This window comes from Clarias gariepinus, chromosome 1 (assembly GCF_024256425.1).
Source record: "Clarias gariepinus isolate MV-2021 ecotype Netherlands chromosome 1, CGAR_prim_01v2, whole genome shotgun sequence".
In the NCBI taxonomy this organism is placed as follows: Eukaryota; Metazoa; Chordata; class Actinopteri; order Siluriformes; family Clariidae; genus Clarias; species Clarias gariepinus.
The window spans coordinates 9100620-9117165 of record NC_071100.1 but is presented as its reverse complement, the minus strand read 5'-3'; the positions used below and the strand labels follow the sequence as shown (position 1 = coordinate 9117165).

Genomic DNA, 16546 nt, shown 5'->3' with positions numbered 1-16546 from the left:
AGGGCATAACACACCTCTGAACGTCTTTTGTCTTGTAAATGATTATCTTCGTTCCGTCACCTTCCAATCCCCCACAGCGCACACACTCTCCACACTGTTGCTATGTCTGTTGGGGCACTTGGTTATACACAGCACCTTAATGTATGAAACACTTACTTCCTGGTTTGTTTTATTCTAAATATTGCTTATTACCTTTCCCGCAAAATAAGCATTAAACATAAACAACATGTTATCATTGTGTAAATTATTAACATATTGGTGTCTTTTAATTAAGGACAACAAACAGACCCTGTGTTTGTGTTTAGGACTGATGCTGAACAGCTGTGTTCATAGGTTTAATCAACGATTTACAAGACAACAGTTAAAACGTTTGTGGATGAGAGGTGTGTGTGTGTGTGTGTGTGTGTGTGCGCGCGAGCTCCGGCATTTCTCCGTTGCTTTAACACAAACATTTGGGCAGAGACAAGTAAGTCTGAAGTACCCCTCCCCCCGCCAAACACACACACACACACACACAGAGAGAGCAATTAGCACCATGTCATAGTCAGTATTCTCCACTAAGGTTTCTTACCTTCCACTCCTTCTAAGTTTGTCTTTGCTCTTTTAATGGAGTTCTTAAAAAAACCCAAAAATTTTATACTGAGAAAAAATTATTATGGGTCACATAGTCACAAACTAGCACAGATACATATGATCAAGTGTTTAACTGTTGTTTTCATTTGTTTCTATAACCAGTATTATTATTATTATTAGCCCAACTCTTTGACTATTTAAAACAACGTCGGGTCCCATTTTTGCACATTGAAGTTGTTGGTTTAAGTAAATGTATTTTTAAATACACAAACAATCCCCCAACAATTAAAACACGCACACATGACTTTAAAAATAAAATTTATTCTTCCAAAACTAGTCAAAGGTAAAACAATAATTTGTATAAAACACGTAAAAACATGTTAAATTTTTGCTTAAAGGTCATTAAAATACCCAGATAACACCAGCTGCTTATCAGTCTCTATCTGGTTCTTTTATATTAAAATATCATTAAAAAAAATATTAAAGATGGAACTGTTTAATTCTTTGTTTCCCCCCTAAAGTATCAGACGTTTTGCAATTCTATGTTCAGAACATACAGTAGACCTGACCAAACATCATTCTAAAGCTGTTGCACTGTGACGTCATCCCTCCCTACAGCTCCCTCAACAGCTTGTTCAGGCTCCTCCAGTAGCTCCAAAAGGCCAACCGTCATCTGTCTGACCCCCCAATCCTCCACAGCAGAGCTCTGATTAAAGACAACAGGAGAGTTTAGTGAAGACAAAGATAAATAAACTTTACAGAATATCTGGTTGTAATAAATATAAAAGATATTAGTAAACCTACACCACAGAGTGTGTAAAATACTGTTTTGGGGAATTCTGGAATGTAAATAAACTGGGATAACTTTAACCATTGAACTTTGTTAGTGTTAACCCCGGTCTGTCTGTATTATCGTCTGCATTAAATTAAAAAATGCGCTTTTCATACAAATAAGTTAGGCGATATAACACTCGTATATATTAGTTCATCTCTGAAGCCAAACTATAACTTACCCAGTACTGAAGCCCCCCACACCCCCTCACACACCTCCCCACACACACACCTCCCCCTCCTCACACTCCTTAACTGATAAACACTTCAGAGTTTTTATCCAGCTCGGTAACTAAGCGCTCGCGCTACCGCGCAAAGTCACGGCCAAACTGAGAAAAATATAAACCCGGTTATGAGCGTTTAGCTCGCGAGCTCCTGTACATCTATCCTCAGCTTGTGTCCTTCATGAACTGCATCACATTATATTCACAGAAATAACCTGCAGATTAACTCTTACCCTAAGAATAAATAAATGCTGAATTTATCCAGACAGCACGCGGTCAGACTCTAAAGGCATTTTTATAAAACACAAACACTCTTCATCCGGTAGTGCAGCTTTTGTAATAGGGACATTAATAGTATTTTTAAAGCTTTAGTGTCTTTTTAGTTGAAGAGGAGTGACATTGTGAGTTTGTGACACTGACAGTAAACTGTAATGTTAACTCCAGACTTGGTAAACAGATCATTAAGTTATCTAAAGTCACATCCGACCGCTGCTGGTGCTGCCAGTGATTTTCAAAATGGCCGTTAAAAAAACTAAACTGGGAAATAAACTGTAAACTAATCCCAAACACATTTTATAAATTAAAACACTTACCGTGAATAGTCCATTAATCCGCCATCTTCATCTCTAGTGCAGTTTGGCAGCGTTAGTTCGGCGGGGGTGGGTTGTTAAAATCACGTGATTGCAACGCAGCGCAGCTAAATTGCTGGCTTGTTGTTAACGTGTCCTTGAGAACGAAGCGCCATCTAGTGGTGGAACCAGGTCAATGCATAAATAGGGCTTGAATGGGCGTGTTTACTGTGAAATCTTGACACGCCTTTCTCGAAGAAAAAGGAGGGGGGATTACGGCGTGCATAGGGCAGCCGTACGCCATTCGTACGCAATTCACACTTCCGCGGCTATTTGGCGTGGCTCCATCTGTATTAAAGCCAGAGTGAGTGCAGTAGAGAGTGTTGGAGACTAAATGTGTTCAGTAGAGATAAGAAGTGGAGCAGGGTGTCTGTCTGATGATTAACCTGTAGTCATTATGGTCTTATTTAACCTGTAGAAATGCTGACCTTTCGATCAGTAACTCTTTAACACACTAAACCACCACCGCAACAGAAAATTGTAATATCATTATTATTATTATTATTATTATTATTATAATTATTATTATTATTATTAATATTGTTGTTGTTGTTGTTCATATTAACAACAATATTAATAATAATAATAATAATAATAATAATAATAATAATAATAGTACATTTTATACCAATATTATTATATAAATGCTTGTACTTTTATACTACTACTAATAGTTAAGTCAAGTCAAGTGAGCCTTTATTGTCATTTCAACCATATACAATTCAGTGGACAGTAAAACGAACCAATGTTCCTCCAGGACCAAGGTGCTACACACAATATAAACTAACAACATAAATTAACAAAACTAACTAAGAAAAAAATTACCACGGTAAATTAACAAAACTATCAAAAAACTTGACAAAAAGACAATGTAAAGTTCACTCATGTAGTAATAATAATTATAATAATAATTGTTAATATAATAATAATAATAATAATAATAATAATAATAATAATAATTATTATTATTATTATATTTTTTATATTTATTTTATTTCACATTTAATTACTAGGACTGGGGCTACCTAAAGAATTATTAGTGTTATTAAAAAAAAAAATAGGGGATCAATTATGTGAATACTCAATAAATGGTAATTATTCTTTATTCTGCAATTAATTCACTGCAAATGTAACCATTTTTTGTTTAGTCTCAAATGTTTAAAACAACTGAGACTAAAACAACATAGATAAAACAGATAAAATAACTGCATCAATGTGTATTGTAATGTACTGTACTGTAACTACTGTCTTATAACAGAGTAATAACCAAAGCACCCAAAACCTCCGCCAGTCTTTATCCTGTGTGTTCTGGGGTTGTTTATGTTGACATGAGTGTTTGGTTGTAGTTCGTTTACTGTTCACTATCATTCCATGGCATGTTTAACCTTCTGTTAGTGCACCTGTTTAAGCTTTAGCTTATCTTGTGTTTATTGTCTCACATCTGTGTGGTTTAATGTTTTTTTTATAATTGAATCTACATCTGCACGACACCTTAATTCATAACACATTACAGGTAATCAACACCAAAAACATATTATTGACAAGCTGGTGTTTATAGCGTTTAAACTTTTATTTATTCCAAAAACTTCTAATTAATTAATGTGTGTAACTGATTAGATGGAGTTTATATGTAGACTACAGCACAGCTCTTACATTTCTAGTTGTGTCTCCTATGAGTGTGAGAGTGACTATTACCTGACAGATGTTCCTTCAGTTTATTTTATGTTACTGTATGTTGCTCTGCAGCCTCCCTAATATTTTATTATTATTATTTGTCTCTCTTTATCCTTCTGGAACATCATGGTCATTCTCCATTTTCTCTGGTTGGGGACGGCGCTTTTCAAAGTGTTACATGGTAAGTATAATGTTTTTCAAACACTTTTTATGCTCTTTGCAGTCCAGTGCATTTACTTCAGTTTTCTTTCTTTTACATAAAAGTTATAGATACCTGTATATTTTTTTTTTAGCACGTCAATCACCCAGGTCAGACCTGCTCTCCTTTCCATAAATCCTGCTGAAGGTTGAAGGGTTTGAATTCATGTCTGAATGAACTCTGTTTAAAAGGTGCTCCAGAATTCATAATAAATCAGTCCTAGGAACTTTTTATGGGTCTCTTTTATTTATTAGACCAGACCCCAATCCATCAAGGTTAACTGACCAGAGAGAGCACAAGCTAACACATGCTTCCTCCAAGGCACCTGAAGACACCAACCACATTTTTTTGAGTTGCTGCTCATGACCTGTGAGGAAGCGGCATCACACTCGGAGAAAAGCACCGTCTGTCTGTTTTTATTTTTGTTAGCTCACAGATACCCATGACTGTCTAGTGTCACTATGATGTTGAAGTGCAAGTTTGTGACACAGGAGAGAGCACAGACAATCTGCTGTCTAGGCTCCTAGATATACTGTAGATGGCTGTAGTATAAATTGGGAATCAATTTATCTCTGGATGACAGATGAAATACATTTCTGCTGTGTCACTTGGAAGCGTACTTTAACAAGAAATAACAAAAACAACAAAATAATAATAATACAATAATAATAATACAATAGAATTGATGCTATGGCAATGCCTTATTTGCACATTATATTATATATATATTTTTTAAATCTGTCTCCACTAACTAACACAATTCTGTGTGTGTTCCTGGTGTGACCATCCATGCGTCCAAGACCATCCAAGTACTAGATTTATGTAGACACCATTTATGGATCGTCAGAATGTCAAAACACAAAACAGAAAGAACACTGTCTGATAAAAACTAGTGATGAAGGGTTGTGTCACACTCAAGTGTCAAAATGTTCCTTTTATTCAGTAATGATCGTTTGCTAAATATTAATAGGAATGACTGCAGTGAGCTCTGAGCTGGAATCATGAATTTTATATCCTTCTTTAAACTCTTTGCACTTTTCAAATGTTTTACTGCGGCTAAGAGTTTTTGCTTCAAGTCTTCTATTAATACCAAGTGGTTTTATGCCTTTATTATCCAGAAATTTAATAAAAAAAACATTTTTTTATTCAAAAATGTAATCTCATGCCCCGCCCCCATATTATTACACTTATAATTAATTCAATAAATACTATCTTAAAGTATTAAAGAAAAAATAATATATAATTAATTAAGCAAGAGATCAAATGAAAATAATAAATTAACCATTTAATAAATTAAACAGTTAACTAATTAATTAAATAGCATCAGCAACAAACGTGAGTGAACATCGTGAAACAACAGGAAAAGCATCCCAGCTCACTAAAACACCCTTCTGCCCATAAAACCCTTCAGAACTGCATCCTAAACGGAGAAATAATAAAAAAATAATAATAATAATAATTAGTAGTAGTAGTGGTGTTAAGAGGCTTAACTAAGTAAATAGGTTTTTAGACTCGACGTTACAGACTGTCACACTGTAGACTAAACACTAATACGAAGGCTGGATACATAAATAAACTGTGCAGAAGAAGTCTCGGTCCCTCCTGTAACAACAAACATATTAATGTGTAGTTATTTAAAATGTATTTAGATTATGTTTGTTTGTTCATCTATTTGTTTCTGTAGGGAGTCCTAAAGCTAAAATATCCATAAAGCCTGATACACACGTGTCCAGAGGAGAGACAGTGACTCTCAGATGTGACATACAGGAAGGAGGAGACACTGAGTGGACATACAGCTGGTCTAAGGATAATAAGAGTCTCGACACAGAGGGAGAAGACAGAGTCTATACAGACAGCACAATGCAGGAGATCAGTATCAGGTCTGTTAGAGACTCTGACAGTGGTGTCTACACCTGCAGAGGACAGAGACGTGACTCTCAGAGCTCAGAGATCAGTGATGCTGTTACACTGACTGTATCAGGTGAGTCTGAGACAACATCTGGATTTAATAGTTTTAAATTTACAGTATAATTGTGCTGTAAAAAATGTATTCAACCTAAATTGAGGGAAAACATTGGAAAATTAGTTCTAAATATACATTAGCTCAATACAGTCAATACAAGTTAAAGGCCTTTTGTTTGTTTGTTTCGTAGTAATTCATATAAATATAAATAATGTATTGATAGAAAAAGTGTTAAATTTGGGTCACTTGGGATCAACTTCCTGTTGTCTTTATGTAGTCAGTCAGTCCCTAGTGGATGGTGGGATCGAGGGGAGGTGAAGTGGACATGTCTCAGTGCTCAGGGCTGTGATGGTTATCAGTTTCTTTACACACTCTCCTCATTGCTCCAGGCTCAGGTGTGATATACAGCCTAGTGGATACATGTGATCCTGTATATTTAACAAAAACAATTCACCCAGTGATAAGAAACAACACATTGTTTATTCATCATCTGTTGACTTGGTGTAATTAGTTTTACATCCATATTCAGTATTTGCTTCTATATTGTGTATAAAGTAAAAAACTATAATTTAGTTTTCCCTGTGTAACAGAGACACCACGTCCAGTACTGAGTGTATCTACACAGAGCTGGGTGACTGAAGGAGACTCAGTGACGGAATCTGGAAAAAACAGTAATCCTGCCAATGTCACAGTGGATGGTGAGTCTAAATGTAGTGGGTTTATTGTTAAAGGAAAAGGAAAATGGTTAAATACATAATATTCAGAACACTGTACTGCGTGTATCAACACAGAGCTGAAGGATACTTTGTGCATAATGCATTATTATTATTATTATTATTATTATTATTATTATTATTATTATTTAGGTTCAAGTTCATCAGCTCCATCCTCAGTGCTCATGCTGATCTGTAGTGTAGTGACGCCTGTTCCGTATCTGCTGGTGACCATCATTCTCCTGATCAAATGTTACAGAGCTCGAGGTGAGAACTCTTTCAGAATGTTTCACATCAGACCCTTAAGTAAAGTGACCAGTCATATAATATAATCATATCAAATATTATATATCATAATAATAGACTGATTAGTTTGTTTTTTTAACCAGTTATTTTGCTCCTCTAATTCATATTCTTTCGTGACTGCCTGAACTAACCATGACTAACAGAGCTGGTGACTGACAGTTAGTGAAATTAACAGGCGTGAAGGTAATTTTACATTCTTACTGGTACTGTGTATCCACAAGCTGGGGAGAATAAGTGATGGAGGTGATGAACGATCCTGTAAATCTCCTAAACTTCTCTTTATGTGTTCACTTCTGTCACTTTAGCTTTTAGCCTCAGATAATAACACTTCTGGGGTCGAATCCCGAATAGTGTGAAATGGAAATCTAGTGCACTCTGTAGGATTTACTGTCTCTTATCCCACACACCAAGTAGTGCCTTTGTTCAGGAGTTAATTTTTCCATTATAGTAACAGGTATTAAAATTAAATCTATTTAAAAGCGTGAGATTTGTAATACCAAAGCTCCCTATAAGACCAGCTAAATAGTTTTAATAAATGTCTGCTGCCACACAATGTCCTCAGGCAGGTAATAGGATAAAACCCTTATTTAAACCTTATGTGTGTGTTATTCAGTGTGTGGACATGAGTACTGCGACTACTGATGATGACTGAATGAAGGATTTTATAACAGCTAACTATAAACTGTACATTAAAACATAAGTACATATAAACTGTGTTTAGGATGAGATCAAATACAGTTTGGTTAATTTTTTAGTTATAAACAGCTGGAATAAACTTGCAGCAAAATGTTCTTTCGTTTTCTTTAACAGCTCAAACTGATGAAAGGAGAAGTGAGAATGCAGTTGTGGAGGAGTGAGCAGAGTCTCTGTATAAGAAGAGGATGCTGTGGTGTTTTCTTTAGGGATCATTGTATATATAGGCCTTGTATGTTATTATTATTATTATTATTTATTTATTTTTATTTTTTTTTATTTTATTGTTTGCTTTTAATGGCACAGAATGTTATAGACTGCTTTGTTGTTCTGACTGGGTTGTTTAGCTAAAGCCTGATAATAACTGTTAATGCAAAGAACCAACAGAAACTAAATAAATGAAATCCTTAATGATAAAACAGAGAGATAATGTAACACACACATGTATCTCCTATACGGGTGGGTTTAATACCAGCATTACAACTTCCACCTTTAAACCTCGAAACATTTCATCTTATATTATTAACATCCATCTTTTGTTCTCTGTTGAGAATCTTTAAGGCATATTTTATATTTGGTTTGACATTATTTATTTTTTAAAGTGTTTTTAACCACATTTTTAAATAAATATAAAAAAAAATTACTAAGACAATGTCTGCTTTATTTCTATTATTGAAAGTAGATAACTGGATCTTGTAGTATTATTTAGTGTAAGTTGAATGAAGAATCAAACTGAAGTGTTATTACTCTCACTGCATGTCTACACACTGGTACACTGATGTACAGGACTAACATCACACTAAAACCTTAAACCTTTAATAGATAACTTCCTCTTCAGTGCGTTTCCTCCCAGTCCTGGCAGAGGGATTAAGATAGTCAGGATTAGTGGTTTGTAATCCCAGGCTTAATTTCAATAATAAATTATTCATACATTTTTTTTATTAATTAGCAGCTCATCTTTGTAAAAGTTTGCATAATGAACTCTAAATGTTAAATTGTTTTCCCACAATATATTTGATTTATTTCATGTGTGATGGTCTCGTCTGTGCGGCCTCTGCACGATGACGATATAATGTAGGCCAGGGGTAGCTCAGTGGTTAAGGCATTGGACTACGGTTCGGAAGATCCCAGATTCAAACCCCACAACCACCAAGTTGCCACTGTTGGGCCCTTGAGCAAGACCCTTAACCCTCAACTGCTCAGATGTGTAATGAGATAAAGAATGTAAGTCGCTCTGGATAAGAGCGTCTGCCAAAATGACGCTAAATAATGTAGAAATCTGGATTTTGTCGCATAAGAAATAAATCAGTTTCACATAAAACACAAGATAACACACAGATTAACTATGAGTAAAAATAAAAAGTCAAAATAACTTAATATAAAATAACACATTAGATGCCAAATGAGTAATAACCGTTACCCAACAAGTTCACAAAGAGATGAATCCACAAAAAATGATTATTTATGTGTTTTTAATAACTTTTTAACTGATATTTCTCTAATAGTTTTTAACTCACCCACAGTGTGTCTCATCAGCTCTGCTCTGTGATGGTCCTTATTCCACCACCACGGCCCAACCCACTGCGCAACGTGACGTTGTAGTGACGTCTTTTCCATGTCATTTTTGGACGTCCAATTTCCGTCCATTGATGGGGTTGTTTTGTAATGCCAGGTGATGTCTTTTTTTCGACGTCTAACGCACGTCTAATGTTGACGTCGATGGAACGTATTTTCCATGTCATTTTTGAACGTCCAATTACAGTCTTTCGTAAGATAGAAATAAGGTGAATAGGCTACCATGATTTATTTATATAAAATATAATTTACATAAATTTACATATATATATATATATATATTTTTTAATATTGCAGCGGTTTACCGCCGGAAGGATTTTGAAGAACGAGTGAGCTTGCTTGGTGCTCAATGCTAATTGCTAGGAGTACTTTATTTACACTCAGCACTCCATAGCATGAGCAACACATTTACCCGGAACCCCCACCTAATTCAGCCTAAGCATGAACCAGGGAACATTTAACAGGTCACACACACCCTAATACACAAACATGGCCGAAGCCACTAGCCCAAACAAACTTCCCGAACATGGTGAACACACCGAAACCCTCCCGCAATGCATGATGGTCGTCAGCCGCCGCCCCGCCTACGCCACAATACAATATAAAATAAAAATTTTAATGACTTGATTATAGGCTACTTTAAATATAATAAAAACTGTTAGGGAAACAGGAAAATGTAAATATATATATATATATATATATATATATATATATATATATATGGTCTACCAAATAAATAAAAAGTCATACAGATAATAAATCTTGATTGTTTATAAATAATCTGTATTCATATGTATAATCATATGTTGATAGGCACTATTTTGTAAAACATATTTACTGCCACTGCCATAGACGTCCAAATGACGTCCAAAAAAAAAAAAAGCCAGATTAGGTCATAAAAATGACGTCAAAATGACGTCCAAGTTGGGTCATGGTTGGACGTCCAAATAGTGGACCTAGTTTGGACGTCGAATAGATGTCCAGAACTGGTCATGGACCGACGGACCCAATATAGACGTGATCTGCACGTCTATCCGACTTCCAATGTTTAGTGGGAAAAGATGGCGCATGCATTAGAAATCATTTTTATATTAGTATTACTCACATTTGATGAATAAAGGACACACTCTCATAATACACTTCATACATTACACTCAAAAAAATAAATCATGGCATAATTAACTATTAAGTATTTGCATTCTTTTGAATTTATTTAAATAATTGTTTTTTCTAAAATTATATATTTAGATTACTTAAAATTAATCTAAACCTGCAAATTGTTTAAACTATTAGATTTAATCAGTTAAAAGGCATGAATGTATTTTACATGAAGCTAGATGTGGAACAAGCCAAATCCAAATAGCTAAATTTTATGAGACTGTTTTACATACAAATTTCGGGAAATAGAAGTGTTTAGAAGCGGAAATGACGTCATGCCATACTCCACTCGGTAGAGGGCGGCAACAGCAGCAGGTGACGGAGGTTCCAATTAACATTTTGCATTAGAACAACACAGATGGTGGCCTGATTATAAGGTAAGTTACATCTACAGTCATCCTTTTGTAATCTGTTGGTTTCTGAATATATAAGTGTATTATTAGCGTTCAGAATATTTATTACACTAATATTAATATGTTAAATCCATTAGCTAGCTAACTTGCACATGCTGCTAACACATGAGCTAACATTAGTTACTCATTTATATATATATACAGTGGTGTAAAAAACTATTTGCCCCCTTCCTGATTTCTTATTCTTTTGCATGTTTGTCACACAAAATGTTTCTGATCATCAAACACATTTAACTATTAGTCAAAGATAACACAAGTAAACACAAAATGCAGTTTTTAAATGATGATTTTTATTATTTAGGGAGAAAAAAAATCCAAACCTACATGACCCTGTGTGAAAAAGTAATTGCCCCCTGAACCTAATAACTGGTTGGGCCACCCTTAGCAGCAATAACTGCAATCAAGTGTTTGCGATAACTTGCAACGAGTCTTTTACAGCGTTTTGGAGGAATTTTGGCCCACTCATCTTTGCAGAATTGTTGTAATTCAGCTTTATTTGAGGGTTTTTTAGCATGAACCGCCTTTTTAAGGTCGTGCCACAACATCTCAATAGGATTCAGGTCAGGACTTTGACTAGGCCACTCCAAAGTCTTCATTTTGTTTTTCTTCAGCCATTCAGAGGTGGATTTGCTGGTGTGTTTTGGGTCATTGTCCTGCTGCAGCACCCAAGATCGCTTTAGCTTGAGTTGCAGAACAGATGGCCGGACATTCTCCTTCAGGATTTTTTGGTAGACAGCAGAATTCATGGTTCCATCTATCACAGCAAGCCTTCCAGGTCCTGAAGCAGCAAAACAACCCCAGACCATCACACTACCACCACCATATTTTACTGTTGGTATGATGTTCTTTTTCTGAAATGCTGTGTTACTTTTATGCCAGATGTAACGGGACACGCACCTTCCAAAAAGTTCAACTTTTGTCCCGTCGGTCCACAAGGTATTTTCCCAAAAGTCTTGGCAATCATTGAGATGTTTTTAAGCAAAATTGAGACAAGCCTTAATGTTCTTTTTGCTTAAAAGTGGTTTGCGCCTTGGAAATCTGCCATGCAGGCTGTTTTTGCCCAGTCTCTTTCTTATGGTGGAGTCGTGAACACTGACCTTAATTGAGGCAAGTGAGGCCTGCAGTTCTTTAGATGTTGTCCTGGGGTCTTTTGTGGCCTCTCGGATGAGTTGTCTCTGCGCTCTTGGGGTAATTTTGGTCGGCCAGCCACTCCTGGGAAGGTTCACCACTGTTTCATGTTTTTGCCATTTGTGGATAATGTCTCTCACTGTGGTTCGCTGGAGTCCCAAAGCTTTAGAAATGGCTTTATAACCTTTACCAGACTGATAGATATCAATTACTTTTGTTCTCATTTTTTCCTGAATTTCTTTGGATCTTGGCATGATGTCTAGCTTTTGAGGTGCTTTTGGTCTACTTCTCTGTGTCAGGTAGCACCTATTTAAGTGATTTCTTGATTGAAACAGGTGTGGCAGTAATCAGGCCTGGGGGTGACTACAGAAATTGAACTCAGGTGTGATACACTGTCAGAAAAAAAGGTACCGCAGGGGTACAATTTTGTTCTTAGGAGAACAAAAAATATAATGGTACCTTTAAAGGTCCACAATAGGTCCTTAGGGTACAATTATGTTCCCAAAACGAGTGGTACAACTTTTCAGATTCAGATGTGAAAGGTACATTTTTGTACCTTGGATTTATTTCCTTTTTTTATATTAATTTTAAGTTTAGCCCTAATTAAAGTAGGTCTAACTATGTGTTTTTATTTTTTGTTTATTAATTTAATGTGTGTCAACTCATGATAACATCAAGACACACATTAAAAGATATCAAGACACTCATTTAAAGATATAATTAACAAACATAATGCTAATGGAATTATTAAATAAAATATTTTGAACAACTACTGATGTTTTTTGTTGTAATATTATAGTCAGAAAATCTTTTTTATTATATGTATTTTTTATTAATTTTTCAACTTTAAAATTTTGAACTTTGCGTTATTTTTTAAGATGCTGAATGAAATTTGCAATAAGGACAATGCGGAATGGCTACGTTTAATTACACTCAAGTAATTAGATTCAAAACTTGCTTAGGTAGACGTAAATGTTGTTGCCCCTTTAAGAAACTTTCCCTCGCTTGGCTGGAGTCATTTAGTTGTGGGTGTTCGGACAGAAACGCGAAGTCTGTTTTGGAGTTAATATTTCGGAAATGCCGAATAATATAATAATATAAGCTTATTTTTACATGTGTGTCGCCATGTTCGGTTGATTTTGTTTAATTTGTCGTTTCCCCTGCTCTAAGTCCGTTAAAAGTGCTTGCGTCAGACTGGCTGGTGTACGTTGGCCTACAGGATGGAGCTGACACGGATGTCTACCGCTCACTTAATAAAGGAGTTAATACAATTTGGTATCGAAGTCACTGAAGAGGAGAGGAAAAATTTTGAAGGTGAGTAACGTTATGCTGTTATATATATATATATATATATTTTTAAGTCTGGACCGTTTTCTTGAGGATTTTCCCGGTGTAACGTTAACGCCCTTTAACTTTATATACTTTCCCTTTAGGTTATCTCTTTAACTGCCTCTCATACCTTGTTGCTTAAATAATAATAACTTTGACCACCACGTAATATATTTGCAATATTAACACTTGTACGGCAATTAGTGGTTAACATTTTACATGCTGAGGCAATTTTTCCCGCCCATTTTGTAATAAGGCGCACCTAGAGTTGACCAACGCTCTCGTTATACATAGCAATTTGTGGTGAGACGGCAAAGCAAGCGATTAATTAAGTAAAATGACAGCGGCCACGCTAATATTTATTTGTTACAAACATGAGAGTATGTTTTATACAACATTTAGAGTTAGACATGTTTTATACAACAATTAGAGTTTTATACAACATTTAATGCTACACTGATGTGTTTAAAATATTTTTGTAGGTATCCAACTAATGAAGAGTATGTTCAAGTGGCTAAAGCCCTGACTCTGAGGTATCCCTTTTTGAAAGACAAAGAGGGCAATGGATATGTAAGTAGCTGGTTTACCTTTAATGTTTTACTCTTGGTTCTTGGTTCATGCAGATTATTATTATTATTCATTGTTTTTTTTTTAATAGCACACTTGGCACATGTCTCTGAAACGCAAGTTTAAATTTGAGCGGGCACCTTTGGCTGACATTGAAGAAGTAAAAAAACTTAAACAGAAGTTTGGTCATTCAAAAAAGTCTCTACAACCTGAAGAAAGCAGTTCAAGTAAACAAATTACATGGCCTTTGGTGAGGGCATATGTTTATAATATTTTTACACTTTTTACCGGTGTGTTGCTCTTACATTAAGTACATTAAATGCAACATTTTCATTATTCTCTTGCCTAGAAATTAGAAATAACTAGAGATGCACCAAAATAAAAATTATTGGCCAAAACCGAAACTTCTAGATGCACAGAAATTTCCTGCAGTGAAATTAAATTCTACCTGATTTGTTTTTGTCTATGCACAAGGATGTTACTGCTTTTGGAGAGGATGCTACATCAGTAGAGGGACATGTGAAAGTCCTGCAGGACCAGTATAGAAGGACACAGCCAGATACTCGCATTGTTGAAGAGCGAATGAGGAGGACATTTGCCTGGAGGCGACAGGAGATTGCTAGTGGTATGACTGTTGAAGATGCCGTCAACAAATATCCATTCTTGAAGAGTCCATCAGGGGTTAATGTGCAAATTACAATTCTGAAATTACACATGTAAAATGCTAAAAAAAAGTGTATAAGATCCTCTGATTTATTTATTCTTGTCTTTTTCAATTGACTGCAGCTTTATCAAGAAACTGGTTTCCTGCATAAATGTGTTCATCTGAACCGCCACTTTCAAGAAAACTTTGGACACATTACATCCAGTGTGCTACGGCTTGCTCAAGGGAAATCCCCTTTAGCAAAGCCGCACAAAGAAGCTCGAGAAGAATCTCTCATTGAAGACCATCTTGGTAATTGACTCCTAAACCTTATTTAGCACTTTAAGCCTATCAAATTCTTGCCTTTGGATAGATTTTTACATATTTGTTTATCACACCTTATGTTCCAGGAATTGATTTTAAGGCAGCACTTCTCATGTTGCCAGCCTTGTTCAGAGAGAAACTTGAACATTTCATTGTGCTTGGAGAGGTTCGTATATAGTACTCTGTTTTGTATTTCTGTGCAATTCTTAAACTGTATTTATTGTGGCCATATACAAATGGGTGAATAATAATTATCTTAGTCTTTATGCATGTCAATTTTCAGTCCATCAGTTTAGTCAACTGCTGAGAACATTTGACTGATACAGAATTTGTTTTGTGCTTTGTCATTTAGAGTGAACCATCTTCACCATATCCAACTGTTCAAGTACAGGAGACCACTGACTGGAAAACTGTGATTACAAGAAGAGTCACTGCAGTCATCAAATGTGAGAATGAATGGACTGTCCTCTCGCCAGGTGAAGAGGTTGATTACCAGGCGTTAGATACCTACAATGTTGATGGCAAGTTATTTATTAGCACTAGATATTCTTGCTGAAGACAAACTGCTGTAAACTTCAAAATGTGCAGTAATTGATATAGCCTGTTTAATAAGGTGTACATTAATGTTAAACAATAGTTATTTGTATTTGTCCAGTTGAATTTGTAATGATTGCCCAGTGGACAATTTCCTGTACACCTATTACCTTTTTGTTTTTTTAACATTTTTATTTATTTTTTATTATATATATATATATATATATATATATATATATATATATATATATATATATATATATATATTGTTAATGACTGCTTTTATACTTGTTTGTCAAATGGTCTGATGAGTTTTGAGTTTTTCATTGAAGAGATTTTTTTCTTGACACAACTGCTGTTGTGAGGTGTAATGAATTAAATAGTTTTTAAAAGAACATTTCTTAATAAAATTGTGTATTTCTTAGCCATGGTATTTATCGATTTATTTACGCATACACGCAGACACCAAAAGAATCAAAATGGACAGTAAAGGACAGTATCCTGAGGATGCTTTTAATACGGTACAATTTTTGCCTTCATTGCAAGTGTGTACAGTTGTTCCTTGGGGTACAAAATTGCCCCTTAAATGGTACAAAGCTAGAAGGTACAATTTTGTGCCTCTGACTAGAGGTACAAAATTGTACCCTTTAGGGTACCACCCCAGCGACGGCCACTTGTACCTTAAAAGGTACAGTTTTGTACCTTTTTTTCTGAGAGTGTAAACCACAGTTAAGTTATTTTTTAACAAGGGGGGCAATCACTTTTTCACACAGGGCCATGTAGATTTGGAGTTTTTTTTCTCCCTTAATAATGTAAACCTTCATTTAAAAACTGCATTTTGTGTTCAATTATGTTATCTTTGACTAATAGTTAACGGTTTTTGATGAGCAGAAACATTTAAGTGTGACAAACATGCAAAAGAATAAGAAATCAGGAAGGGGGCAAATAGTTTTTCACACCACTGTATCATAAATAATATTAATGGTAGTTTTGTTTGCTACTTTTTTCTGTTGGACATGGTGGGTTAATGGATGTATAAGACCTGTTAAGGTGAGTTTAATAGCCTCACT

The 16546-nt window shown here is 35.2% G+C and overlaps 2 protein-coding genes across 2 annotated transcripts in view; both read left to right on the top strand.

The window, feature by feature from the left end:
- The window catches only part of LOC128514590 (Fc receptor-like protein 5), a 73929-nt gene extending 65873 nt beyond the window's left edge, over positions 1-8056 (top strand). The window contains exons 6-9 of the mRNA XM_053488421.1: positions 4092-4112; positions 6684-6791; positions 6960-7073; positions 7923-8056. Of these exons, the coding sequence (XP_053344396.1) occupies positions 4092-4112; positions 6684-6791; positions 6960-7073; positions 7923-7969 (290 nt within the window). The 3' untranslated portion in view covers positions 7970-8056. The remainder of the gene's footprint in view (positions 1-4091; positions 4113-6683; positions 6792-6959; positions 7074-7922) is intronic.
- Positions 8057-13190: 5134 nt separating this feature from the next.
- On the top strand, positions 13191-15663 carry LOC128524402 (sterile alpha motif domain-containing protein 3-like). The gene is made up of 7 exons (XM_053496974.1): positions 13191-13393; positions 13891-13978; positions 14067-14225; positions 14450-14656; positions 14762-14930; positions 15029-15108; positions 15295-15663. The coding sequence occupies exons 3-7, from the start codon at positions 14079-14081 to the stop codon at positions 15496-15498; spliced, it is 807 nt and encodes a 268-aa protein (XP_053352949.1). The 5' UTR covers positions 13191-13393; positions 13891-13978; positions 14067-14078; the 3' UTR covers positions 15499-15663.
- The last annotated feature ends 883 nt before the right edge of the window (positions 15664-16546 follow it).